Source organism: Coregonus lavaretus (assembly GCF_964263955.1).
Source record: "Coregonus lavaretus genome assembly, contig: HAP1_SCAFFOLD_3549, whole genome shotgun sequence".
NCBI classification, from domain to species: Eukaryota; Metazoa; Chordata; class Actinopteri; order Salmoniformes; family Salmonidae; genus Coregonus; species Coregonus lavaretus.
Genome location: NW_028163302.1, coordinates 34,371 through 61,559, shown reverse-complemented (window position 1 = coordinate 61,559; position 27,189 = coordinate 34,371). Strand labels below are relative to the sequence as shown.

Genomic DNA, 27,189 nt, shown 5'->3' with positions numbered 1-27,189 from the left:
TCACAGCCAACATGACCAGCAGCATCCTGTCAAACAGCTTGTGACCTACAACAACCCCCACAGTACACCTAATAACCAGTATACACCTGATTCATTTAGCTCTAGGTCTGTCTCACCTTGTACTGAGGAGGCGTGGAGCAGTGTCTTCTGGGAGATGGAGTTTCCTGTGGGTTGCTGTCTCTCTGGTTGCAGTCCAGCTGGACCCGCCCCTCACACTCCAGGTGACAGGTGTAGCTGCAGTCTGACGGACACATAAACAGACCAATCAATGACTGGGTCCACACACAGGGCACCAGTTAGAGAGCAGCAATGATAAAGCATTTTCCTTGGACTGTTTGACCGTTAGTATCACCCTTGTCCTTGTGTGGCGTACTGTAATGGTGACAGTCTGCGAGCGCACTGTTCTGGGGTAATGGGTAATGTGAGTCTATTGAGGAGTCACATACTAATCATGTAGCCAGCAGTCAGAAACCTATGTCTTTCTCTCAGAGCAGAGGAGTGAGAGAAGATCCTCAACAACACACATGTTTTCCAATAACACACACACACACACACACACACACACAATATCAATCTAACAATGACAAGACACACACCAATCCAATCCAAACTAAGATTAAATATTTCACGTACCTCCCAACAGTTTCAACATGCATTTTCACAATATTTCAGGCTGATATGATCTAATCTAATCTGCTGTTGTGAATTTCACATTTCATTGAGAGATCTGCCTGAGAGCTCTGTGTTCATGTGGCTCCACCTAGAGGCTGCTCTCTGTACATAACAACTGTAGTGGTTGATTTACAGGTTTCTCTTCACTGAAGTGAATCAGTGGATGCTCTATCTGTTGTATTATTGCACAGATGTCACTAGAGGGTGGTATAGAGCTAACATCTCACAGGTAGTGAGGGCAGAGTACAGCAAAACAGCCTACACAGAAAAGACTGCCACTCCAGAGTGTCTTCAGATCTGAGGCCATAAAGGGAGGAGAAGAGGCAATGTAACTGTATTGGGACACTGTTCTCCCACCAGCTCATTTAATCAGAGGCTACACAAAATTAGAAGGCTACAGGGCAGCACGGTAACTAAGGCAACGAATCCTCTCTGTAAGAGCCTGACCGATGAGTGAGTGTGAGGGACGGATGCCTTGCTGATAGGAGGGAGGTGTCTGGGGAAGAGATAGAGACTCAGTGTTGATGGAAATATAGGGCAGAGAGAGAGAGAGAGAGAGAGAGAGAGAGAGAGAGAGAGAGATAGAGAGAGAGAGAGAGAGAGAGAGAGAGAGAGAGAGAGAGAGAGAGAGAGAGAGAGAAGGCCAACCCAAACACGCAGAGAGGGGAAATGCGTTTTGGGAGGAGAGACTCTCCCATCCTGTCATCCTTTTCACATCTCACCCCTCATTGTTAGTGACACCCTATCAGCCTGTCCCATTACAATCAGCCAGACAGGACCTCACTCCACCATTCACCAGGGTATGTCTGAGCTAAGTGCTGCACTGATCGGTCAATCTTCCCATAATAAGGATCCGTTTAAGCCTGTTTGTTTAAACGTAACCTAACGTAGCAGGCGTAGAAAGACGCCTGAGCGGAGTCCCCACTTCTGTTCTTCAGGGGAAACGCAAGTTAGGTTGAAAATACTGTATCCCTGAAAACCAGAAACATCTGCTTTCTGCCAACGCCGCTAAGGGTGGTTAGAGCGTTGATGTGGTTTATAAAACTAATTAGGCTTGGGCGGTATACCATATATACCATATACCGGGGTATTTGGAAAAAGCCACAGGATGGTTTTTCAATACTGTTGAAACTACAGTATTTATTTGATGTTTTTGTATACATTTGAATATTTGTAGCTACTTTTTACGTAAATACCTGCAGTCAACTTGTGCAATATGTTAGGAGATAAAGAGCATTGCCTTCTTAATTTCACCTGTCACATTGTAAGGAAGCTTACTGTAGTCCCCAGTCACTATTTCTATTTTTTATACAAAAAGATATCTTTATCGTTAACTCTGCATTGTTGGAAAATAACCCGTAAGTAAGCATTTCATTGTTAGTCTACACCTGTTGTTTACGAAGCATGTGACAAATACATTTGTTTTGATTAGATTTTCTGATATACTGCTGTCAACAGGGGAGGACTGAAAGACACCAGGCCTGAGGTTCAACCTTAGGGTTCGCCTTATTCCCACACTGATGATGTTCATACACACACTGTACATATACTGTACACACATACTGTACACACACAAAACACACACATAAACACACAGGCACACCTTGTTGTTGATAAAGTGTTGCATTATGAAGAGACCAGCTGGGAGTGCAGACAAAGACACAGTAGGAAGAGAATGAAGACACACTCCTAACTTCAGCTAAGCAGCCTGAACACAGCCTGAACGCAGCCTGAACGCAGCCTGAACGCAGCCTGAACGCAGCCTGAACGCAGCTATGAGTGACAGCCTGTATGTCTCTGCAGCGCCGAGGGGGAACACAGTTAAATGCCCCCAACAGGCTCAGAGAGAATTACAGGACTCAAAGCCCCCCGGAGCCCTCCATGAGGTCCTGTTAAGACCCCCAGAACAAATGTTAGGACTATTAGTGAGTAAACCCTCAACCCCCTATTCATTAGGGTCATTATCGTCTAAACCCCTCTGCTGTCGACCCCCTACTGCCTGCACTGTACCCCTCTACCCACATACCCCCTGACCCCTAGCACTTCCCATCCCCTCTACGCCAAGTCCCCCTACCTCCTAAGCCCCCCACACCCGCCTCCCTATAACCTTTGTTCATTTACTTAATATCTCTTCCCCGTCCCCCAATACTTCCCACCTCTACCACCTACCCAGAGCTGCACAGTAAACATACTGTATGTCCCTCCCTCCATCGCCCAGCATCTGTCTGTCAGTCCATCTCTCTGTCTGCCCTCCTGACTTTGCTAATCTGCGCAGGATGCAGACTTACAGATAAAACAACACCTCAAGGAGCAACGCGGACTGTGAAGAGACACACTCTACACACACACACACACTCTACACACACACACTCTACACACACACACTCTACACACACACACTCTACACACACACTACACACATTATTCTTAGTATTTTAAATGTATTTGTTTTTCTTTGTTTTCTCTTTCTTCTTCTTGTTATTTTAAGTAGTCGTGTTGTTCTTTGGTCATGGTGTTCTTAGTTTAAATGTGTGTTGCTGTTCTTGTCCATTAGTGTTCTGTATTTGGTCATGTTCTGTGTGGACCCCAGGAAGAACAGCTGCTGCTTCTTCAGCAGCTAATGTGGATCTGAATAAAAATCCAAAATCATACTGTACCCTCTTTTGGTCATCACAAACACGCCCATGCCTTCCTACCCCCTCATCCCCACTCCTCCCCTCCGTATTGCCTTGTCCAACCCTGGTCACACACAGAGCATCTCGGGTTACAGACACAGAGATGTGCTGAGATTGTCTGGCTCCTTGAGTATTGTCTCACTAGACTGGACGCAAGGGAAAATCCATGGCAGAGGAGAGAGAGGAAGGGAGGGAAAGAGGAGTGGGGGAGATGAGGAAGAGGGAGAGAGACAGCAGTGGGTGCAGAGATCTGATAATGTAGTCAATATCCTCTATCTGCAGTGAGGATGGAGCCTGAGTGCTTAAGCGGGAAGCCTGATTGGCTAGTTTGAGCAAAACTATTGATTACCTCACACTGACAGACACTTCCTCCCTCTCTCTACTTCTCCCCCTCTCCTTCCTTCCTTCCTTCCTTCCCCTCCTCTCTCTCCCTTCACTCCCTCCCTCTCGCTCCTCCTCTGTAGATAGGACAGTAAGACTGCAACACAGGGCCTTCAAGTTTCTCACAGGATTTACCTGAAAAAGCCCACATCAGACACATCAAACCTCAAAGAAAGAATTGGGGGTTTCCAAACCCTCACTTCAGTAGGGACAGTGGCAGTTGGAAATCCCCTCAGGGAAAATAAATAAGGGAAAAGCTGTCAAACTGAAACGACAGAGGATGAAAAGCTCTTTACTTTTTTGTACATCATGTCTCCACCATCATTTCCTATGATCGAAAACAGCTTCTGGACATCAGAACAACGATCACTAACCTCGATTTGGACGACAACTTCTACTTCAACGAGACAGCAGCTGTGGATGTTCTGCTTACTCCGGACAAGGCCCAAATCCCTGGGAGTCGAAAAGGAAAGCGATGCCGCAAAAGAGGCAAACGTGCGGGCATACTGATGAAACTACCAGTGGTGGAAAAAGTACCCAATTGTCATACTTGAGTAAAAGTAAAGATAGAAAATGACTCAAGTAAAAGTGAAAGTCACCCGGTAAAATACTACTTGAGTAAAAGTCTAAAAGGGTTTGGTTTTAAATATACTTAAGTATAAAAAATAAGTGTAATTGCTAAAATACCCTTAAGTATCAAAAGTAAAAGTATAAATCCTTTCAGATTCCTTATATGAAGCAAACCAGACGGTATTTTCGTGTTTTTTAATTTACGGATAGCCAGGGGTACACTCCAACACTCAGACATAATTTACAAATGAAGCATTTGTGTTTAGTGAGTCTGCCAGATCAGAGGCAGTAGAGATGACCAGGGATGTTCTCTTGATAAGTGTGTGAATTGGACCATTTTCCTGTCCTGCTAAGCATCCAAAATGTAACGAGTACTTTTGGGTGTCAGGGAAAATGTATGGAGTAAAAAGTACATTATTTTCTTTAGGAATGTAGTGAAGTAAATGTAAAAATAATCAAAAATATAAATAGTAAAGTACAGATCCCCCAAAAAACTACTTAATTAGTACTTAGTATTTTTACTTAAGTACTTTACACCACTGGAAACTACGCAGGCGTGCAAATAAACTGCATCTACCTTCCGTTCATTTGGTGAACGTACAGTCACTGAACAAACTGGATGAGCTCCATTCGAGACTATCCTATCAACGGGACCTGAAGAACTGTGAGTGGCGCAGTGGTCTAAGACACTGCATCGCAGTGCTAGCTGTGCCACTAGAGATCCTGGTTCGAATCCAGGCTCTGTCGTAGCCGGCCGCGACCGGGAGACCCATGGGGCGGCGCACAATTGGCCCAGCGTCGTCCAGGGTAGGGGAGGGAATGGCCGGCAGGGATGTAGCTCAGTTGGTAGAGCATGGCGTTTGCAACACTAGGTTTGTGGGTTCGATTCCCATCTTTACTCCACACACAGAAATGCATATAAAGCTCTACCCTACCCTCCATTTGGCAAATATGACCATAACTAAATCCTCCTGCTTACAAGCAAACTGGAAGTACCAGTGACGCGCTCAATACCGAAGTCATCAGATAAAGCGGATGCTAAACTGCAGGACTGTTTCGCTAGCACAGATTGGAATATGTTCCGGGATTCATCTGATAACATTGAGGACTTTACCACATCTGTGTCACCGTGACCTTATGTACATATCCCAACCAGAAGCCATGGATTACAGGCAACATCGGCACTGAGCTAAAGGCTAGAGCTGCCACTTTGACGAGCCATTAAACAGGCAAAGCGTCAATACAGTACTAAGATCGAATCCTACTACGCCAGCTCTTACACTCGTCGGATGTGGCAGGGCTTGCAAACTATCACAGATTACAAAGGCAAACCCAGCCGCGAGCTGCCCAGTGACGCGAGCCTACCGGACCAGCTAAATACTTTCTATGCTCGCTTCAAGGCAAGCAACAATGAACCATGCATAAGAACACCAGCTGTTCTGGACAACTGTGTGATCTCGCTCGCCGTAGTCGATGTGAGTAAGACCTTTAAACAGGTTAACATTCACAAGGCCGCCAGGCAAGACAGATTACCAGGATGCGTACTCAGAGCATGCGCTGACCAGCTGACAAGTGTCTTCACTGACATTTTCAACCTCTATCTGACCCAGTCTGTATTACCTATATGTTTCAAGCAGACCACCATAGTCCCTGAGCCCAAGAAAGCCAAGGTAACCTGTCTAAATGGCTATCGCCCCGTTGCACTCACATCTGTAGCCATGAAATGCTTTGAAAGGCTGGTCATGGCTCACATTAACACCATCATCCCAGACACCCTGGACCCACTCCAATTTGCATACCACCCCAACAGATCCACAGATGACGCTATCTCTACGGCACGCCACACTGCCCTCTCCCACCTGGATAAGAGGAACACCTATGTGAGGATGCTGTTCATTGACTACAGCTAAGTATTAAACACCATAGTGCCCTCCAAGCTGATCACTAAGCTCAGGACCCTGGGACTGAACACCTCCCTCTGCAACTGGATCCTGGACTTCCTGACGGGCCGCCCCCAGGTGTTGATGGTAGGCAACAACACATCAGCCACACTGACCCTCAACACGGGGTCCCTCAGGGGTGTGTGCTTAGTCCCCTCCTGTACTCCCTGTTCACCCACGACTGTGTGGCAGCGCACGACTCCAACACCATCATTAAGTTAGCTGATGACACTACGGTGGTAGGCCTGATCACTGACGATGATGAGACAGCCTATAGGGAGAAGGTCAGTGACCTGGCAGTGTGGTACCGGGACAACAACCTCTCCCTCAACGTCAGTAAGAAAAAGGAGCTGATCGTGGACGACAGGAAACAGAGGGTCGAGCATCCACATGGCCCTCATCCACATCGACAGGGCTGTAGTGGAGCAAGTCGAGAGCTTCAAGTTCCTCGGTGTCCACATCACTAAGGAATTAACATGGTCCACACACACCAACACAGTTGTGAAGAAGGCACGATAACGCCTCTTCCCCTGAAAAGATTTGGCATGGGCCCTCAGAACCTCAAAAAAGCTATACAGCTGAACCATTGAGAGCCTTTTGACTGGCTGCATCACTGCTTGGTATGGCAACTGCTTGGCATCCGACCGCAAGTCACTACAGAAGGTAATGCGTACAGCCCAGTACATCACTGGGGCCAAACTCCCTGACACCCAGGACCACTATACCAGGCGGTGTCAGAGAAAGGCCCTAAAAACTGTCAAAGACTCCAGCCACCGAAGTCATATACTGTTCTCTCTGCTATGCACACACACTAACACATGCTTACACTGACACTCCAACATAGACACACTCACACATAACACGTACACACAGGCACACTGTCGCCACACACACACTCACCCACTTCCATACTCATCACATACTCTACTGCTACTGTTTATTATCTATCCAGTTGCCAATCACTTTACCCCTACCTACAGTATGTGTACATATCTACCTCAATTACCTCATATCCCTGCACATCGACTCGGTACTGGTACCCCGTGTATATAGCCAAGTTATCGTTACTCATTTTGTATTTATTCCTCGTGTTACTATTTTGCTATTATTATAATGTTTGTATTTTTTATTCTGCATTGTTGGGATGGGCCCATAAGTAAGCATTTCACTGTTAGTCTACACCTATTTTTTACGAAGTGTGTGACCGATCAAATTTGATTTGACACACACACACACACACACACCACACACACACACACACACACACAACTTCAGGTTAATGATACTGATGAGAGTTTAAGGTTTTGAAGTCTTCATTAAAGTGTGAAACTTCTGAGAGCTAACAGAGTGTGTGTGATCTGCTGCTAACTTCTCAAACAGACACCATGTCTCTAGTGTTCATATTGGCAAAGATCACTGTCTGTTCAGGTGCACTGGAGGTCCACACAGTTTACAGAGGAACCTGTCAGTCTGTCTGCATTCCTAAAGAGCGTTGCACACGCAGACAGACACACACACACACACACAGTGAGTATTCCTGAGCGCTCACACGCTCCACAGTCAGTCCTCCCTGAGGCTCTGAGCTCTTAACTCCCCCAGCCAACAGAGGGAATCTCCTCCTTGTCAAACAAGCAGTCCGTCTACAGAGTCACTTCCCTTACTGTTACTGTACTGAACCTCACTTCCCCTACAGTCACACGACTGGAACACTGGACCTCACAGCACAACTCATATAACCTCTCTCTTGCTCCCTCTCCTTTCTCTTGGGTTCTGAATAATCCCTTCCCCTATAGAGACAGAACACTATGGTGCAGTGTGTTACTTCCTTGAGCCGTGCTGTGGTCAGAGCTGTAGAATCCCCTGCAGTATCTGGAACTCAGGGGGGCTTTTAGGAATGAGGGGAAACACCGATGCCTCTTTCAAAGACTCTCTCTCTCTCTCTCTCTTCACTCTCTCTCCTGACAATCGCCAGGACATTTTATGCTGACACCCCTCTCTCTCTCCCCTCCCTCCTTTCCTCTCAGATTCAGCTGCGTCCGCAGCCTTTTCTGCTGCTTTCTAGAGCAGCTGGTGCCGGAGGCTGTAACCTTTATAACCTTGAGACCGGCCTTGTCCCTCTGTGTAGCACTGCTGCAGTCACACACACACACAAACACACACCTTCCACCACACCTCTTCCACCACACCTCTTGCATCTCTCTCCCTCACATACATCACATGGCCACTGGCCGCTCACCCAGCCTGGATACAGCCTGAATAAACAGCTCGTGCTCTGGCCCAGCCTACACCAACAAACCCTAACCCATAAGCTGAACCAAAACCTGCTGCTATCCCCCTTTGAAGCTCCAGTGTGTGTGTGTGTGTGTGTGTGTGTGTGTGTGTGTGTGTGTGTGTGTGTGTGTGTATATGTGTGTGTGTTCTGGATCCAGTAACACCAATCTGAATCTACCTCCCTCTCCTCACCCTATCCCTCCCACCTTCCATCCTACTTCCTTCCTTTTACATTTCTTATAGGCTTCAGCTCACACAGAAGGGACTAGGCCAAACCAAAACACAGAACTGTCCCTGTCTCCTAGGCAACAGAAGGGACTAGGCCAAACCAAACCACAGAACTGTCCCTGTCTCCTAGGCAACAGAAGGGACTAGGCCAAACCAAAACACAGAACTGTCCCTGTCTCCTAGGCAACAGAAGGGACTAGGCCAAACCAAAACACAGAACCGTCCCTGTCACCCAGGCAACAGAAGAGACAAGGCTAAACCAAACCAGAAAACTGTCCCTGTCTCCCAGGCAACCGAAGGGACTAGGCCAAACCAAAACAGAGAACTGTCCCTGTCTCCTAGGCAACAGAAGGGACTAGGCCAAACCAAAACACAGAACTGTCCCTGTCTCCCAGGCAACAGAGGAGAGAAGGCCGGGACATTATCTTACAGAACACACACACATCACACAGTCACACACATCTGTGTGCTTGTCTACAGCTGACACCACACACAGCAGAGTGACACCCTGAACACTCAGCTAACCAATCACACAGAGGGGGGAGATTCTGAGAGAACTAGAGCTAGCCAATGAAAGAGAGATGTTATGAGAGGTCTGAAAGAATGGATGAGAGGTGATTTTGCTAGGGCGCATTTCGGAAGGTGATAATCACACGATGCACACACAAACACACACAATCGCTCTGTCAGGCCTGTGCCACCCACACACACCAAATATAACCAGCGTGGCCGGGCAGAGGAAGTAGCAGTCCAACGAGAGAAATACACTAACACACTCAGAGACAGGAGGTCAGGAGGTTTTCCTGAAGAAGAAAAAAACTCCTGGCCCTCAAAAGGAGGAAACTAGAGACAACAACAGAAACAGAAAGTCAACACATTTCTATTGCTAAGGCAGAGTGGGGGACAGCGAGGGAGGTATAGGGAACTTTGGGGCTGGAAGATGAGGGGATTCCACCCGTCCTCTTGGTCAGTTAGTTAGTTCAACACAGAAGCCGTACTATACAGAATCGTGACAATGACAGCTAGAGGAGAAGAGAAGTCAGCCAGTAAGAACGACTCATTTCAGATAGGCTAATTACATGTTTTGATAGAATGATCTAAGATGATGTAGAAAAGGAACCGCTTTAATCTAAATAAGCTCTTTATGCTCTACACCTAAAGTGCGGTTATATGAGCTATTTCAACTGCTCCACTAGCCCTGATAGATATGACTCTCTAGAGGAGGGTTGGACAACTGGCGGCCCCCCTTTTGTAGGCCCATGGACCAATTTCCAAAAACGGGGCCCCGACAAAATAATAATAACTATGAAATAACACATATGGAATCATGTAGTAACCAAAAAAGTGTTAAACAAATCTAAATATATTTTATATTTGAGATTCTTCAAATAGCCACCCTTTGCCTTGATGACAGCTTTGCAGCTTTGACAGCGAGCCACTGCATCCCCTCATGATGAGTTCAGATATTTTGTGGTCCCCACCCCCATCAAAGTTGCCCAGCCCTGCTCTAGAGGGACTAGCTGGTCCACTGCTGATTGGTGAAGGGAGGGCTGTGACATCACACAGATGTAGTGACGTGTTCTAGTCCCTTTGATAAGCTGATTGATGTTTGGTCAGGACCTTATCAGCCCTTCACAGACAGGCCTAGAAGAAGACACTCACCATTGAGATAAATGGTACACACACTCACAAATGCATGTGCACACGCAGACAAACACTTCAGTCCAATTTCTTCTTTCACTATGTTAATGTATAAATCTGTCTCTGCAGCCTCCAGTCTTTTTCCTACCGTTGTGCAGACAGCATTTTCTCCTTGTGTTACACTGTATACCCACTCTGTATTTATCACTGGACACAACTGCGTCAGTCTTTCCCTCTCTGTGAACAATCACGCTAGGATCGATGCTAAACTCCATTCCAGGCCCCTAAATAGTCAGCTCTAATATCATATTCCCACAACAGAGCACAGGCAGACGTCTATAATCTGGTTTTATAGGATCGTCCCCTCAGATTACAGATTAGGTTTATAAGAACACATTTATCATCGGATGATTTCGATTTTCAGAGTCATCTATCGGGAGAAATATGGAGTGTAGTGTAGCCGAGTTGGTTAAGTGAACTGTGTGTGTGTGTGTGTGTGTGTGTGTGTGTGTACGTACTTCCTATTCCCTGTTTGGGAGAGAGTTCCAGAAGCTCCACTGTGTTGATGACTGTCTGTCTATATCCCTCTATTCATCCCCACCCGTAAACACAACACAATAGAGAGGGAGAGAGAGATCAGAGAGATAGACTGGGGGAGATAGGGGAAAGACAAAGAGAGAGAGATTCTGAGTAACAGTATACAGGAGTTAAAGGGGTCATTGCAGAGATGTCCTTCTCTACTCTGTGCCACAATGTAACAATACCCCTACCCACCACCTCTATCTTCCTCTCATTCCTCTCTCCTTTTATCTTCTGCTATCTGTTCTCTATCTACCATATCTTACTCTCTGACACTCCTCTCCACTCATCTTACTCTCTGACACTCCTCTCCACCCCCTCTTCTCTTTCTTTCTTCCTCTCCTCCCATCTCCCTCCTTCCTCCTTCTCCAGACCTGAGAAAGGGATGCATTCATTGAGAAAACCATTGGAGGAGCTCTATTCTACCCTCTCCTCCTCCCCTCCTCTCATCTCTTCCCTCCCTCTCTCCATACCTGAGGAAGAGGTGATGAGTGATCCATGGGAACTGGTTCTGCGGAGCATCCGTAGTCCGTCACTCCAGGAGCGAGACTTAGGCAGGCGCCGTAACAGCCTCCCCAGACGCCTGGAAACCTGACCGAAACACGCACTGCCCATATCGCCATCCTCACCCCCCACCTCACCCTCTCCCTCACCCCCCACCTCAGCCGTCAGATGCAGAGACAAGGATTGAGAAGCTCTCAACTGGCTTACACCCTCACCTCTCTCCCCTGCCTCCAACTCTCGCTCCCCCTCCTCTACCCCCCGCCCCACCATCAACGGCGCTACCTGTGTCCGGCTGGGAGCATGGCACCACCCCGCTGGCACCGTCCTGTACCCCAGGCCGCCAGCTCCCTCCGGCAAGTGCCCTCTGCCCCTCTCCTGCCTGCGGCTGAGGGGCTTCCTGTCGGTCCGAGGGCTGCCGGTTCGCCAGCCCCCCCAGTGCCTGCCATCCCAGCGCCACCACTCACCCAGCTGTGCCACGCTCCGAACCAGCACCTCGTCCACCTCTCGCTTTGCCACCCCGTACACACACACACACACACCTCACACACACCTAGCTGCTCTTACCTCACACACTGCACACACACCTCTACCCCTCACACCTCAGCTTGCCTCTCTCTCCCTCCCTCCTTCTCCACCTCCTCCTCTGTCAAGCGTTTCCTCACTGCTCACACATACCACTACCCTCAACCTGTCCTCACCCCTCCGCTGGCATCGCTCTCTCTCATTCACTTGTTTTGTAGCTGATGGACTCCGTGTTCTCTCGTTCTCTCAGCTCTCTGTGCCTCTGCTGCAGCACCCACACACTCTGCAGCAGCAAACAGCTTAAAGAGACAGAGCCCCAATGCTACTCACACACTCATCCTTGCTCTCTCTCGCTCTCTCCATCACTGGCTTCCCCTCTCTCATCCTCCTTGTCTATCAAAGTATTTGTTCATCTCCAGGGTCACTGGACATCTTCCTGGTCACACGCCAATAACACAGTAAACATGCTAGAGCAGAGCACTGCAGTGCTGGATACTGTCTCCCAAATGCTGCTGCCTTCTCTCTCTCTCTCTCTCTCTCTCTCTCTCTCTCTCTCTCTCTCTCTCTCTCTCTCTCTCTCTCTCTCTCTCTCTCTCTCTCTCTCTCTCAAACGGTGGGAAATCTTTTTACTGTATGACATGCATCGCACCGGCTGTGTGTGTGTATTATTATGTGTGTGTGCATGTGCGTATCTTGGTGTATTTGATACACACTCCATCGGCTATTAATATGCCCTGGAGAAGACAGCGAGCCTAATGAGCCAGGGCCTGTTGTTGTCTCCTGCCCTACTTCTGAGCCTAATGAGTTTGGAGGCACAGGATGTACCAGCCCTCATCAAATCACACACACACCTATATGACATAATCATCTGCAACAGCATGAGTAATACAGATGATATGATTATGACACCATGCAGTTATATCACCAATAGCACCATCTCTCCATGCGCCCACTTAATACATCCTGTTTTACACTACTGTCTTCTTTGTGTGTGTGAGTGTGTGTGTGTGTATAGCTGTAGCGCCTGTTGTGTGCCCTCTCCTCCTCTCTCAAACACCCTTTAAGACGAGGCAGTTACACACACACACACACACACACACTGCCGTCTCCACACGTCACCTCTGAGTAGTCCCAGGGCCTGCCAAGGGCACCCTAAATATAGCCTGAGTAAAACTCCCCACAGATCTGTCAAACATACAGGAGAACTGCACCAGCTTTCACAAACACACACACACAACAGATATAGGAGATAGTCTCTTATGTGAAGACAACATCACTTGTTGATATTCATCCCATGGCAGCCATAACAGTTAAACTAATTTTCTGAATCTTAAATCACACCTTTAAACCTAAACCTAACACTAGCTCCATGTCCACACCCTGGCCCAACCCTAAACCTAACCCTAGCTCCATGTCCACACCCTGGCTCAACCCTAAACCTAGCTCCATGTCCACACCCTGGCCCAACCCTAACCCTAGCTCCATGTCCACACCCTGGCCCAACCCTAAACCTAACCCTAGCTCCATGTCCACACCCTGGCTCAACCCTAAACCTAACCCTAGCTCCATGTCCACACCCTGGCTCAACCCTAAACCTAACCCTAGCTCCATGTCCACACCCTGGCCCAACCCTAAACCTAAACCTAGCTCCATGTCCACACCCTGGCTCAACCCTAAACCTAACTCCATGTCCACACCCTGGCTCAACCCTAAACCTAACCCTAGCTCCATGTCCACACCCTGGCTCAACCCTAAACCTAACCCTAGCTCCATGTCCACACCCTGGCCCAACCCTAAACCTAACCCTAGCTCCATGTCCACACCCTGGCCCAACCCTAAACCTAACCCTAGCTCCATGTCCACACCCTGGCTCAACCCTAAACCTAAACCTAGCTCCATGTCCACACCCTGGCCCAACCCTAAACCTAACCCTAGCTCCATGTCCACACCCTGGCCCAACCCTAAACCTAACCCTAGCTCCATGTCCACACCCTGGCCCAACCCTAAACCTAACTCCATGTCCACACCCTGGCCCAACCCTAAACCTAACCCTAGCTCCATGTCCACACCCTGGCCCAACCCTAAACCTAACCCTAGCTCCATGTCCACACCCTGGCTCAACCCTAAACCTAACCCTAGCTCCATGTCCACACCCTGGCCCAACCCTAAACCTAGCTCCATGTCCACACCCTGGCTCAACCCTAAACCTAACCCTAGCTCCATGTCCACAGCCTGGCTCAACCCTAAACCTAACCCTAGCTCCATGTCCACACCCTGGCCCAACCCTAAACCTAACCCTAGCTCCATGTCCACACCCTGGCCCAACCCTAAACCTAACCCTAGCTCCATGTCCACACCCTGGCCCAACCCTAACCCTAGCTCCATGTCCACACCCTGGCCCAACCCTAAACCTAACCCTAGCTCCATGTCCACACCCTGGCCCAACCCTAAACCTAACCCTAGCTCCATGTCCACACCCTGGCTCAACCCTAAACCTAACCCTAGCTCCATGTCCACACCCTGGCCCAACCCTAAACCTAACCCTAGCTCCATGTCCACACCCTGGCCCAACCCTAAACCTAGCTCCATGTCCACACCCTGGCTCAACTCTAAACCTAACCCTAGCTCCATGTCCACACCCTGGCTCAACCCTAAACCTAACCCTAGCTCCATGTCCACACCCTGGCCCAACCCTAACCCTAGCTCCATGTCCACACCCTGGCCCAACCCTAAACCTAACCCTAGCTCCATGTCCACACCCTGGCCCAACCCTAAACATAACCCTAGCTCCATGTCCACACCCTGGCCCAACCCTAAACCTAACCCTAGCTCCATGTCCACACCCTGGCCCAACCCTAAACCTAACCCTAGCTCCATGTCCACACCCTGGCCCAACCCTAGCTCCATGTCCACACCCTGGCCCAACCCTAAACCTAACCCTAGCTCCATGTCCACACCCTGGCCCAACCCTAAATCTAACCCTAGCTCCATGTCCACACCCTGGCTCAACCCTAAAACTAACCCTAGCTCCATGTCCACACCCTGGCTCAACCCTAAACCTAGTTCCATGTCCACACCCTGGCCCAACCCTAAACCTAACCCTAGCTCCATGTCCACACCCTGGCCCAACCCTAAACCTAGCTCCATGTCCACACCCTGGCTCAACCCTAAACCTAACCCTAGCTCCATGTCCACACCCTGGCTCAACCCTAAACCTAACCCTAGCTCCATGTCCACACCCTGGCCCAACCCTAACCCTAGCTCCATGTCCACACCCTGGCCCAACCCTAAACCTAACCCTAGCTCCATGTCCACACCCTGGCCCAACCCTAAACATAACCCTAGCTCCATGTCCACACCCTGGCCCAACCCTAAACCTAACCCTAGCTCCATGTCCACACCCTGGCCCAACCCTAAACCTAACCCTAGCTCCATGTCCACACCCTGGCCCAACCCTAAACCTAACCCTAGCTCCATGTCCACACCCTGGCCCAACCCTAAACCTAACCCTAGCTCCATGTCCACACCCTGGCCCAACCCTAAACCTAACCCTAGCTCCATGTCCACACCCTGGCCCAACCCTAAACCTAACCCTAGCTCCATGTCCACACCCTGGCCCAACCCTAAACCTAACCCTAGCTCCATGTCCACACCCTAGCTCAACCCTAAACCTAACCCTAGCTCCATGTCCACACCCTGGCCCAACCCTAAACCTAACCCTAGCTCCATGTCCACACCCTGGCCCAACCCTAAACCTAACCCTAGCTCCATGTCCACACCCTGGCCCAACCCTAAACCTAGCTCCATGTCCACACCCTGGCCCAACCCTAAACCTAACCCTAGCTCCATGTCCACACCCTGGCCCAACCCTAAACCTAACCCTAGCTCCATGTCCACACCCTGGCCCAACCCTAAACCTAACCCTAGCTCCATGTCCACACCCTGGCCCAACCCTAAACCTAACCCTAGCTCCATGTCCACACCCTGGCCCAACCCTAACCCTAGCCATAACCCTAATCTTAACCCTAGCTCTTGCTTCATGTCAACACCTCGGCTCAACCCTAATCCTAGCCATAACCCTAACCATGCATGCCATAAACTCATCATGAAGGGGTGAATAGAAAGCTCGGAGGCAGCATCATGGCATCGAGTTCTAAAGTTGCCAAGAATGTCTCTCTCTATGACTGACAACAACTCCATGACTGACAACATCCCTGCACACACTTTGAACATTTCTGCCTGTCTGGCCCAATGTTGAACTCTCTGCTCAGACGAGACTAGCGTGGTCAGAAGGGATTATGTTAGACATTTGTAGTTATGCTAGGCTGGTGGTTTATTAAACATGTGTAGCAGTGGTATGCGAGTACAGGAAGCTAAGAGACATTAACACCCTCTGCTTCCTCTGCTGGAGTCAATGAAGCTTTGAGAGTAACACACGGTCAGACTGCTATGGCTGCTGCTGAAGACAAGGCCAGCACTGTGTAGGGGATGGGGGAGGACATAGGGTTTAGGGTACAGGGAGGGTACAGGGTATATGGAGGCTAAGGGTTATACTTTAGGAAGGGCATATGGAGAGTATAGAAAGTGTTTTATCTCCATAAACTACCAGTATACTAGCTACCAATGGAGAGAGCTTCGTTAGGCCTAAGGCAACAGTGACACATCACAACAGGCCAAAATAAACAGGCTCACTGCAAGAGAAGGAGGGAGAAGGAGAAGAGTTTCTGCAAAAATGTCCCCAGTCTGTCTGCCTGCCTACTGTGTTATCAGTGGCAGTGTCACTCCCCATGTTTTCCTGTGGAAGCAGTGACCAGAGACCGACCCAACGCCTGCCTGCCTCTCTGGAGAGAGAGAGAGAGAGAGAGAGAGAGTGAGATAGAGAGAGAGACAGAGAGACAGAGAGACAGAGAGACAGAGAGAGAGAGAGAGAGAGAGAGAGAGAGAGAGAGAGAGAGAGAGAGAGAGAGAGAGAGAGAGAGAGAGAGAGAGAGAGAGAACAGGAGAGAGAGAGAACAGGAGAGAGAGAGAGAACAGGAGAGAGAGAACAGGAGAGAGAGAGAGAGAGAGAACAGGAGAGAGTGTATGTGTGTGTGTGTGTATCTATGTGTGTGTTTCTACGACAACAACTTTAGAAACCTTTAATTAAAAGTTAATCTCTTAATCCCACAGAAGGAGCTGCCTCATCTGGGATTACAAACCCACTGCAGACACCATAACAAGAGAGAGAGGGAGGATGAGAGATAGACAGAGAAAAGAGGGGGTAGAGTGAGAGAAAGAGAGGAACGAGAGGAAGAGGAGAGATAAAATGGAGAGGAAAAGAGAAGTAACGAGGCTGAGGAGAGGAAAAAGGAGGAAGAGCGAGAGGAAAGAGAGCGAGGATAGAGGGGGGAGGAGGGGAGGAGTGATCCTAAACTAGCCAGATTAGTGTCAGACAGACAGACACAATGAGCTGTTTCATGTCTGTCATAGGTATTATATCTCTCTGTCACCAGCCTTTTAGACTGGATGTCTGCTCTTAGTATTATAGTTGTCTTTCTGCCTGCCATGCGTGGCTGGGGGAGGGGCTGATCTAACATAATAATAATAATAATATGCCATTTAGCAGACGCTTTTATCCAAAGCGACTTACAGTCATGCGTGCATACATTTTTTGTGTATGGGTGGTCCCGGGGATCGAACCCACTACCTTGGCGTTACAAGCGCCGTGCTCTACCAGCTGAGCTACAGAGGACCACAACATAAGACTAGGCTATATCTCATCACTCCCCAACTCACTCAACTGTATAATATCAAGTTGAGAATCATGGCAACAATAGACCACTAGTTTGTCTGTTTTCTGAGATGAAGCAAAGCTCTCCCAAGGGGCTAAACCAGAGGTTATTTCTATAGGCTATATATTCAACAATACCAACACAGACGGAAGGCTTGAGATAAATTAGAGAGTAAGAAAGAGAGGAGAGAGAGAGAGGGGAGAGAGAGAGGAGGGGGGGGGGGGGGAGAGGAGCGGAAGAGAGCGAGAGAGAAAGAGAGAGAGAGAGAGAGAGAGAGAGAGAGAGAGAGAGAGAGAGAGAGGGACAGAGAGAGAGAAAGACAGAGAGAGGGAGAGTGAGGGTGGAGAGAGAGAGAGGGGAGAGAGAGTGAGGGGTAGAGAGCGAGAGAGAGAGGGGAGAGAGAGAGGGACAGAGAGAGTGAGTGAAGGGGGAGAGAGAGAGTGAGTGAGGGGGGAAAGAGAGTGAGTGAGGGGGGGAGAGAGAAGGTGAGGGGGAGAGAGAGAGAGGGGGAGAGGGGGTGAGAGAGAGGGGGAGAGAGAGTGAGGGGGAGAGAGCGAGACTGAGGGGGGAGAGAGAGGGAGAGAGAGAGTGAGGGGGGAGAGAGAGAGGGAGAGAGAGAGAGAGAGAGAGAGTGAGTGAGGGGGGAGAGAGGAGAGGGAGCGAGAGACGGAGAGAGAGAGAGAGGTGGTTGTTTACTGTTTTTGACATTGCCTCAAATACAGTTCCCTGTCATTATGTGTGTGAGTGAATGTGTGTGTCAGCTGAGCTGTGTGTGTGTGTGTGTGAATGTGTATGTGTATTGTGTGTGTGTGTGTGTGAGAGAAACCTGTGTGCACATGTTTTCTTACCTTATCAGGACCACAAGTCACCAGAATGTCCTGACAAGGTAGGAAAACAATATATTTTTTAAAAGTCAATACTTTTTTCACGTCCTGAATTTGTTAAAATGCTATTTTAGGCTTACGGTTGTTTAAAAAAAAATGCACCTTTATTTAATCAGGTAAGCCATTTGAGAACAAGTTCTCATTTACAACTGTGACCTAGCCAAGATAAAGCAAAGCAGTGCGATAAAAACAACAACAACACAGAGTTACATATGGAATAAACAAAACGTACAGTCAATAACACAATAGAAAATCTATATACAGTGTGTGCAAATGTAGTAAGTTATGGAGGTAAGGCAATAAATAGGCCATAGTGCAAAATAATTACAATTTAGTATTAACACTGGAGTGATAGATGTGCAGAAGATGATGTGCAAATAGAGATACTGGGGTGCAAATGAGCAAAATAAATAACAATGTAAATAACAATATGGGGATGGGGTAGTAGGGTGGGTTAATTACAGATGGGCTGTGTACAGGTGCAGTGATTGGTAAGCTGCTCTGACAACTGATGCTTAAAGATAGTGAGGGAGATAAGTGTCTCCAGCTTCAGAGATTTTTGCAGTTCGTTCCAGTCATTTGCAGCAGAGAACTGGAAGGAATGGCGGCAAAAGGAGATGTTGGCTTTGGGGATGACCAGTGAGATATACCTGCTGGAACGCATCCTATGGGTGGGTGTTGCTATGGTGACCAATGAGCTAAGATAAGGCAGGGATTTGCCTAGAAGTGATTTATAGATGACCTGGAGCCAGTGGGTTTGGCAACTAATATGTAGTGAGGGCCAGCCAACGAGAGCATACAGGTCAAAATGGTGGGTAGTATATGGGGCTTTGGTGACAAAACAGATGGCACTGTGATAGACTACATCCAATTTGCTGAGTAGAGTGTTGGAAGCTATTTTGTAAATGACATCGCCGAAGTCAAGGATCGGTAGGATAGTCAGTTTTACAAGGGCATGTTTAGCAGCATGAGTGAAGGAGTCTTTGTTGCGAAATAGGAAGCCGATTCTAGATTTAACTTTGGATTGGAGATGCTTAATGTGAATCCGGAATGAGAGTTTACGGTCTAACCAGACACCTAGGTATTTGTAGTTGTCCACATATTCTAAGTCAGACCCGCCGAGAGTAGTGATTCTAGTCGGGCGGGCGGGTGCAAGCAGCGTTCGATTGAAGAGCATGCATTTAGTTTGACTAGCGTTTAAGAGCAGTTGGAGGCCACAGAAGGAGTGTTGTATGGCATTGAAGCTCGTTTGGAGGTTTGTTAACACAGTGTCCAATGAAGGGCCAGATGTATACAAAATGGTGTCGTCTGCGTAGAGGTGGATCTGAGAGTCACCAGCAGCAAGAGCGACATCATTGATATATACAGAGAATAGAGTCGGCCCGAGAATTGAACCCTGAGGCACCCCCATAGAGACTGCCAGAGGTCCAGACAACAGGCCCTCCGATTTGACACATTGAACTCTATCTGAGAAGTAGTTGGTGAACCAGGTGAGGCAGTCATTTGAGAAACCAAGGCTATTTAGTCTGCCAATAAGAATGCGGTGATTGACAGAGTCAAAAGCCTTGGCCAGGTCGATAAAAACGGCTGCACAGTACTGTCTTTTATCGATCGCGGTTATTATATTGTTTAGGACCTTGAGCGTGGCTGAGTTGCACCCATGACCAGCTCGGAAACCAGATTGCATAGCGGAAAAGGTACGGTGGGATTCGAAATGGTCAGTGTTTGTTAATTTGGCTTTCAAATACTTTCGAAAGGCAGGGCAGGATGGATATAGGTCTGTAACAGTTTGGATCTAGAGTGTCACCCCCTTTGAAGAGGGGGATGACCGCGGCAGCTTTCCAATCTCTGGGGATCTCAGACGATACGAAAGAGAGGTTGAACAGGCTAGTAATATGGGTTGCGACAATTTCGGTGGCTAATTTTAGAAAGAAAGGGTCCAGATTGTCTAGCCCAGCTGATTTGTAGGGGTCCAGATTTTGCAGCTCTTTCAGGACATCAGCTATCAGAGCTGGTGGCCGGAGTAGGGGTAGCCAGGTGGAAAGCATGGCCAGCCATAGCAAAATACTTATTGAAATTCTCGATTATCGTAGATTTATCGGTGGTGACAGTGTTTCCTAGCCTCAGTGCAGTGGGTAGCTGGGAGGAGGTGCTCTTATTCTCCATGGATTTTACAGTGTCCCAAAACGTTTTGGAGTTAGTGCTACAGGATGCAAATTTCTGTTTGAAAAAGCTAGCCTTTGCTTTCCTAACTGATTGTGTATATTGGTTCCTGACTTCCCTGAAATGTTGTGCTGGTCTAGGGCAGTCAAGTCTGGGGTGAACCAGGGGCTATATCTGTTCATAGTTCTGAATTTTTTGAATGGGGAATGCTTATTTAAGATGGAGAGGAAAGCACTTTTGAAGAACATCCAGGCATCCTCTACTGACGGAATGAGGTCAATATCCATCCATGTTACCCGGGACAGGTCAATTAAAAAGGCCTGCTCGCTGAAGTGTTTTAGGGAGCGTTTGATAGTGATGAGGGGTGGTCGTTTGACCGCGGAACCATTACGGACGCAGGCAATGAGGCAGTGATCGCTGAGATCCTGGTTGAAGACAGCGGAGGTGTATTTAGAGTGTAAATTAGTCAGGATGATATCTGTGAGGGTGCCCATGTTTACGGATTTAGGGTTGTACCTGGTAGGTTCCTTGATAATTTGTGTGAGATTGAGGGCATCTAGTTTAGATTGTAGGACGGCCGGGGTGTTAAGCATATTCCAGTTTAGGTCACCAAGCAGTACGAACTCTGAGGATAGATGGGGGTCAAGCAATTCACATATGGTGTCCAGGGCACAACTGGGGGCTGAGGGGGGTCTGTAGCAAGCGACAACAGTGAGAGACTTATTTCTGGAAAGGTGGATTTTTAGAAGTAGAAGCTCAAACTTTTTGGGCACTGACCTGGATAGTATGATAAGGTTTAGGGGTTGGGGTTAAGGTTGGGGTTAGGAGTTAGGGTTAGGTTTAGGGGTTTGGGGTTAAGGTTAGGGTTAGGTTAAGGGTTAGGTTTAGGGGTTAGGGAAAATAGGATTTTGAATGGGAATCCATTTTTACCTCCAAAAGGTCCAGAAAATTCATGAATACAACACTGTGTGTGTATTTATTTATTTGGTGTGTGTGTATGTGTGTGTTAAAAAAACACTGATCTGAAGACCCAGCCATGATGTTTGTTTAGCTTGAGGGGCCAAGTTCATCACCACTACAAATACCCCGAAACCCCAAATGCCCCATTCACCCCTTGTTGCCTTTGAATCTCCCCTATAACGCCAGCCTAGCTGAGAACTCCTCCCTCTCCATTGTTCCTGTCCCTGGAGAACACTATCATTTTGTGAGGTTGCAGTTTTAGACCAAGGGGAGGTAAAGTAAGAAACTGTATAGTGTTGGGCTTCACTAAGGCACAAAATGGCTATAATGCAACACTCACAGTCAGGTTCATAAGGAATTGGTGGTGGTGGATGGAGTGAGTGAGTGGAAGCTATATGTGGAACACATACACAGACGACCACATTTCCACACACACCTACATGCACACACACGCGCACACACACACAGACAAGATGACTACATACAGAGGAATTACTGCTTCTAGCCCAAACTGCTCTATGAGATTATAACCTGCATTTTATGAAGATTATTTGCACTATATGGATTCTATATATATGGATCCTACAACTCATTTACATTTACATTTTAGTCATTTAGCAGACGCTCTTATCCAGAGCGACTTACAGTTGTGAGTGCATACATTTTCATACTGGCCCCCGTGGGAAACGAACGCACAACCCTGGCATTGAAAGCGCCATGCTCTACCAACTGAGCTACAGGGGACTACTTCACACATAACACACATACACGCACATGCACACACAGTGTTGGCTAGTGTCAGTGCGGAGCTATAGTGTGTCTCTGGTCTCGCTCCAGTGATCCCCTGCTGATTGCACACTAAATCAGACAGCACTGCAGTACTGGGCTCCCACTCTCCTTTCTCCTCTATCCCTCTACTCCGCTCTCTCTCAAATCACATTTTATTGGTCGCTAACACATATTTAGCAAATGTTATCGCTGGTGCAGCTAAATGCTTATGTTTCTAGCTTCAACAGTGCAGTATACCTAACAATACACACAAATCCAAAGAATTTAAAGAAATAAATTAAGAAATATCAGAATGAGCAATGTCAGAGTCCGGTAATATAAATATATATGTATATAATGGTGTGTAATGACAGTATGGACAGTACAGTGAGGGAAAAAAGTATTTGATCCCCTGCTGATTTTGTACGTTTGCCCACTGACAAAGACATGATCAGTCTATAATTTTAATGGTAGGTTTATTTGAACAGTGAGAGACAGAATAACAACAAGAAAATCCAGAAAAACGCATGTCAAAAATGTTATAAATTGATTTGCATTTTAATGAGGGACATAAGTATTTGACCCCTCTGCAAAACATGACTTAGTACTTGGTGGCAAAACCCTTGTTGGCAATCACAGAGGTCAGACGTTTCTTGTAGTTGGCCACCAGGTTTGCACACATCTCAGGAGGGATTTTGTCCCACTCCTCTTTGCAGATCTTCTCCAAGTCATTAAGGTTTCGAGGCTGACGTTTGGCAACTCGAACCTTCAGCTCCCTCCACAGATTTTCTATGGGATTAAGGTCTGGAGACTGGCTAGGCCACTCCAGGACCTTAATGTGCTTCTTCTTGAGCCACTCCTTTGTTGCCTTGGCCATGTGTTTTGGGTCATTGTCATGCTGGAATACCCATCCACGACCCATCAATGCCCTGGCTGAGGGAAGGAGGTTCTCACCCACGATTTGACGGTACATGGCCCCGTCCATCATCCCTTTGATGCGGTGAAGTTGTCCTGTCCCCTTAGCAGAAAAACACCCCCAAAGCATAATGTTTCCACCTCCATGTTTGACGGTGGGGATGGTGTTCTTGGGGTCATAGGCAGCCTTCCTCCTCCTCCAAACACGGTGAGTTGAGTTGATGCCAAAGAGCTCGATTTTGGTCTCATCTGACCACAACACTTTCACCCAGTTCTCCTCTGAATCATTCAGATGTTCATTGGCAAACTTCAGACGGGCCTGTATATGTGCTTTCTTGAGCAGGGGGACCTTACGGGCGCTGCAGGATTTCAGTCCTTCACGGCGTAGTGTGTTACCAATTGTTTTCTTGGTGACTATGGTCCCAGCTGCCTTGAGAACATTGACAAGATCCTCCCGTGTAGTTCTGGGCTGATTCCTCACCGTTCTCATGATCATTGCAACTCCACGAGGTGAGATCTTGCATGGAGCCCCAGGCCGAGGGAGATTGACAGTTCTTTTGTGTTTCTTCCATTTGCGAATAATCGCACAAACTGTTGTCACCTTCTCACCAAGCTGCTTGGCGATGGTCTTGTAGCCTATTCCAGCCTTGTGTAGGTCTACAATCTTGAACCTGACATCCTTGGAGAACTCTTTGGTCTTGGCCATGGTGGAGAGTTTGGAATCTGATTGATTGATTGCTTCTGTGGACAGGTGTCTTTTATACAGGTAACAAACTGAGATTAGGAGCACTCCCTTTAAGAGTGTGCTCCTAATCTCAGCTCGTTACCTGTATAAAAGACACCTGGGAGCCAGAAATCTTTCTGAATGAGAGGGGGTCAAATACTTATTTCCCTCATTAAAATGCAAATCAATTTATAACATTTTTGACATGCGTTTTTCTGGATTTTTTTGTTGTTAATCTGTCTCTCACTGTTCAAATAAACCTACCATTAAAATTATAGACTGATCATTTATTTGTCAGTGGGCAAATGTACAAAACCAGCAGGGGATCAAATACTTTTTTCCCTCACTGTATATGAATAGTGAAGGTGTGTACAGCAGTAGTTATATAGGATGAGCCATACAGTATATACATATGAAGTGGGTAAAACAGTATGGCCGGGTGGTAGCCATTATCAAAGTGACCAGTGTTCAATGACACATAGGGCAGAAGCCTCTAAGGTGCATGGTAAAGTACCGGGTGGTATCCCGCTAGTAAGAGTGACTAAGTTCAGGGCAGGGTACTAGGTGGAGGCCGGCTAGTGGTGACTATTTAACAGTCTGATGGCCTTGAGATAGAAGCTGTTTATTAGTCTCTCGGTCCCAGGTTTGATGTACCTGTACTGTTTCCACCTTCTAGATGGTAGTGGGATGAACAGGCCGTGGCTCGGGTGGCTGAGGTCCTCTCATCTACTCTCCCTCTCTTTCTATTACTCTCTCTCATCCCTTTCTCTCTCCATCCTCTTCTCTCTCTCTTGCTTTCACTCTTTCCTGTCTTCCTTCCTTCCCGCCCTCTCTCTCCGCCCTCCCTCTCCTCCCTCTCTCTCTCTCTGCCTTCTCCCTGTGCCCTCTCTCTCCGCCCTCTCTCTCCTCCCTCTCTCTCTCCGCCCTCTCCCTGTGCCCTCTCTCTCCGCCCTCTCTCTGTGCCCTCTCTCTCCGCCCTCTCTCTCCGCCCTCTCCCTGTGCCCTCTCTCTCCGCCCTCTCCTCATCAGCAACACTTCTCCTCTTTTCTTCCTCTCTCTTTTCACTCTGTTCAGCTTTTCTCTTTGTTTCAGTCTTTCCACTCTTTATCTCTTCCATTTTCTTGCTCTCTTCTTCCACTCCCCTGCCCTGCCCTCCCCACCCCTCTGCTCCGCTCCCCTGCCCTCCCCTCCCCACCCCACCCCTTCGCTCCCCTGCCCTCCCCTCCACTCCCCTGCCCTCTCCCCCACTCCCCCGCTCCCCTGCCCTCCCCTCTCCTCCGCGCCCTGACATAGAGCCTACATAGGACAGACACAGAGTGGAGGAGACCATGAAGGAGTCAGCGCTTGAGTCACTGTTGTTGCGTTGTTAACACTGTGGAAGTAGAGCAGAAAGATGCTATGCGTACCGAAGAAAGTAGTGTGATGTTGTGTGTGAGAGAGAACAGTGGTGAGAGAGAACAGTGGTGAGAGAGAACAGTAGGATTAAATGTGGGCCAGATGACACCTGAGCAATGTCTTTTTGAACCTCCAGTTAAAACACACACAGATTATGAACGCATGCGCACACACAGACACAAACATGCCCTCCCCTAACCCTCCAGAGCAGTCACACATGACAAGATAACTGTGACCAAAATATCCCCATACAGATATGACAATGGCAGATGGCCTACGGTAGTACTGACACATGCACTAGGTTAATATTACACAAACACACACGCATAACTCTAGACTCCTCAAACTAACTTTGTCCTTCTCTCGCTTTCTCTCTCGCTCTCTCTCACTCCCTCATTCCTGTCTCTCTGTGTAGGCTAATTCCTGAAGCTGTGCTTTCAAATCAGGCTGTGACACTGAGACATTGGGAGGCGGGGCAGGGGAGGCTGGAGGAGGATAGGGGGACAGAGAGACGAGTCTGGGAGGACAAGATAATGAGGTTTCTGTAGGAGGTTACTGGCTGCAGCTCTGAATACTTGGCAAAGTCACGCACTATCCCTCTCTCTCTCTGAAGAGTATATTGCTATTTTAGTCCTGGCCTGATAGTGCCCTTCACATTAAAGCTGGACGCAACAGCCAGCAGCATCCACCTTGGTATGAGGTCAATATCCAAGCCTCATCTCCAAACCATGATGTCACAGCACACCCATCAAAGCAATTCTGCACTATCATCCCATATCTCACCAGGTGAAAGAAATGAATCAAGCACAAACCATCTCTATTATATTAGTAAAGGAACAGTTACACCTTCCCCTGGATAACTGGAAATGTATTTGTCCTCTCCAGTCATGGTGTAGCCTACTACTTACTTTTACACTTGAGCGCCTGCTGCGCGTTGATTGGCTGGTTACACACGTCGCACCAGTCCTGCGTAACTGTTCTGGTCCAGAACAGGTGGCCCTCTCCTGTCTCCGCCCGCACGCGCGGGTCCTCCTGGGAGGCAAATATTGACCAGGCCTCCATCCGGTGGGGTTCTGTGCGCGCGAGTTTAACGACTCCTGTCCTTCCCTGTGTCAAACGCTCCATCGGCGGCCCCCCGGTGTCCCCTTTGGTCCCCGGCCCGGTGGTCTCACCAGGAGGGCTGGGGGATGCGCGCATCCTGACTGACTGGTCCCGAAGAGAGTGTGCGCCCGTGTGTCCGTTTGTGGGCGCGCTTGATCTGTCACACTTGGCATCTGCTATCTGTCCATTAGCCAATGTGCTTGACAGAACATTTGTGACGGTCATCATTGAACTCCCTCGATCACCGGCATAGCCATTGCCGCTTGCCTTCCGTCCGCTTTGACCAGTGTCCTTCTGCCTCGCGGCTGTCGTGTCTCTCTCGGTGTGCCCACAGTCAGGGCTGCTGCTGTCGCTTTCTCTGTCCAAGCTACGTGGCACCAGCCTCGGCTGAGCCCCACATCTCACCCCGGGATTCCCTACTCCTACCCCGGCTACGGCTCCTTGGTGTGCCGGGGTCTGGGACGGGTTTAGCGGGGATGCTGTGGTTGCTGACACCGCCGTCACCGAGCTCTTCCTGAACATCAT

General features: G+C 48.4%; 1 protein-coding gene across 1 annotated transcript; it reads right to left on the bottom strand.

The window, feature by feature from the left end:
* Positions 1–116: 116 nt before the first annotated feature.
* Positions 117–27,189, bottom strand: LOC311118313 (uncharacterized protein; the record flags this gene model as incomplete). The annotated part of the gene is made up of 2 exons (XM_084193124.1): positions 117–241; positions 26,472–27,189. Coding segments are annotated over 2 exons (843 nt in total), but the record flags the coding sequence as incomplete, so codon positions are not given.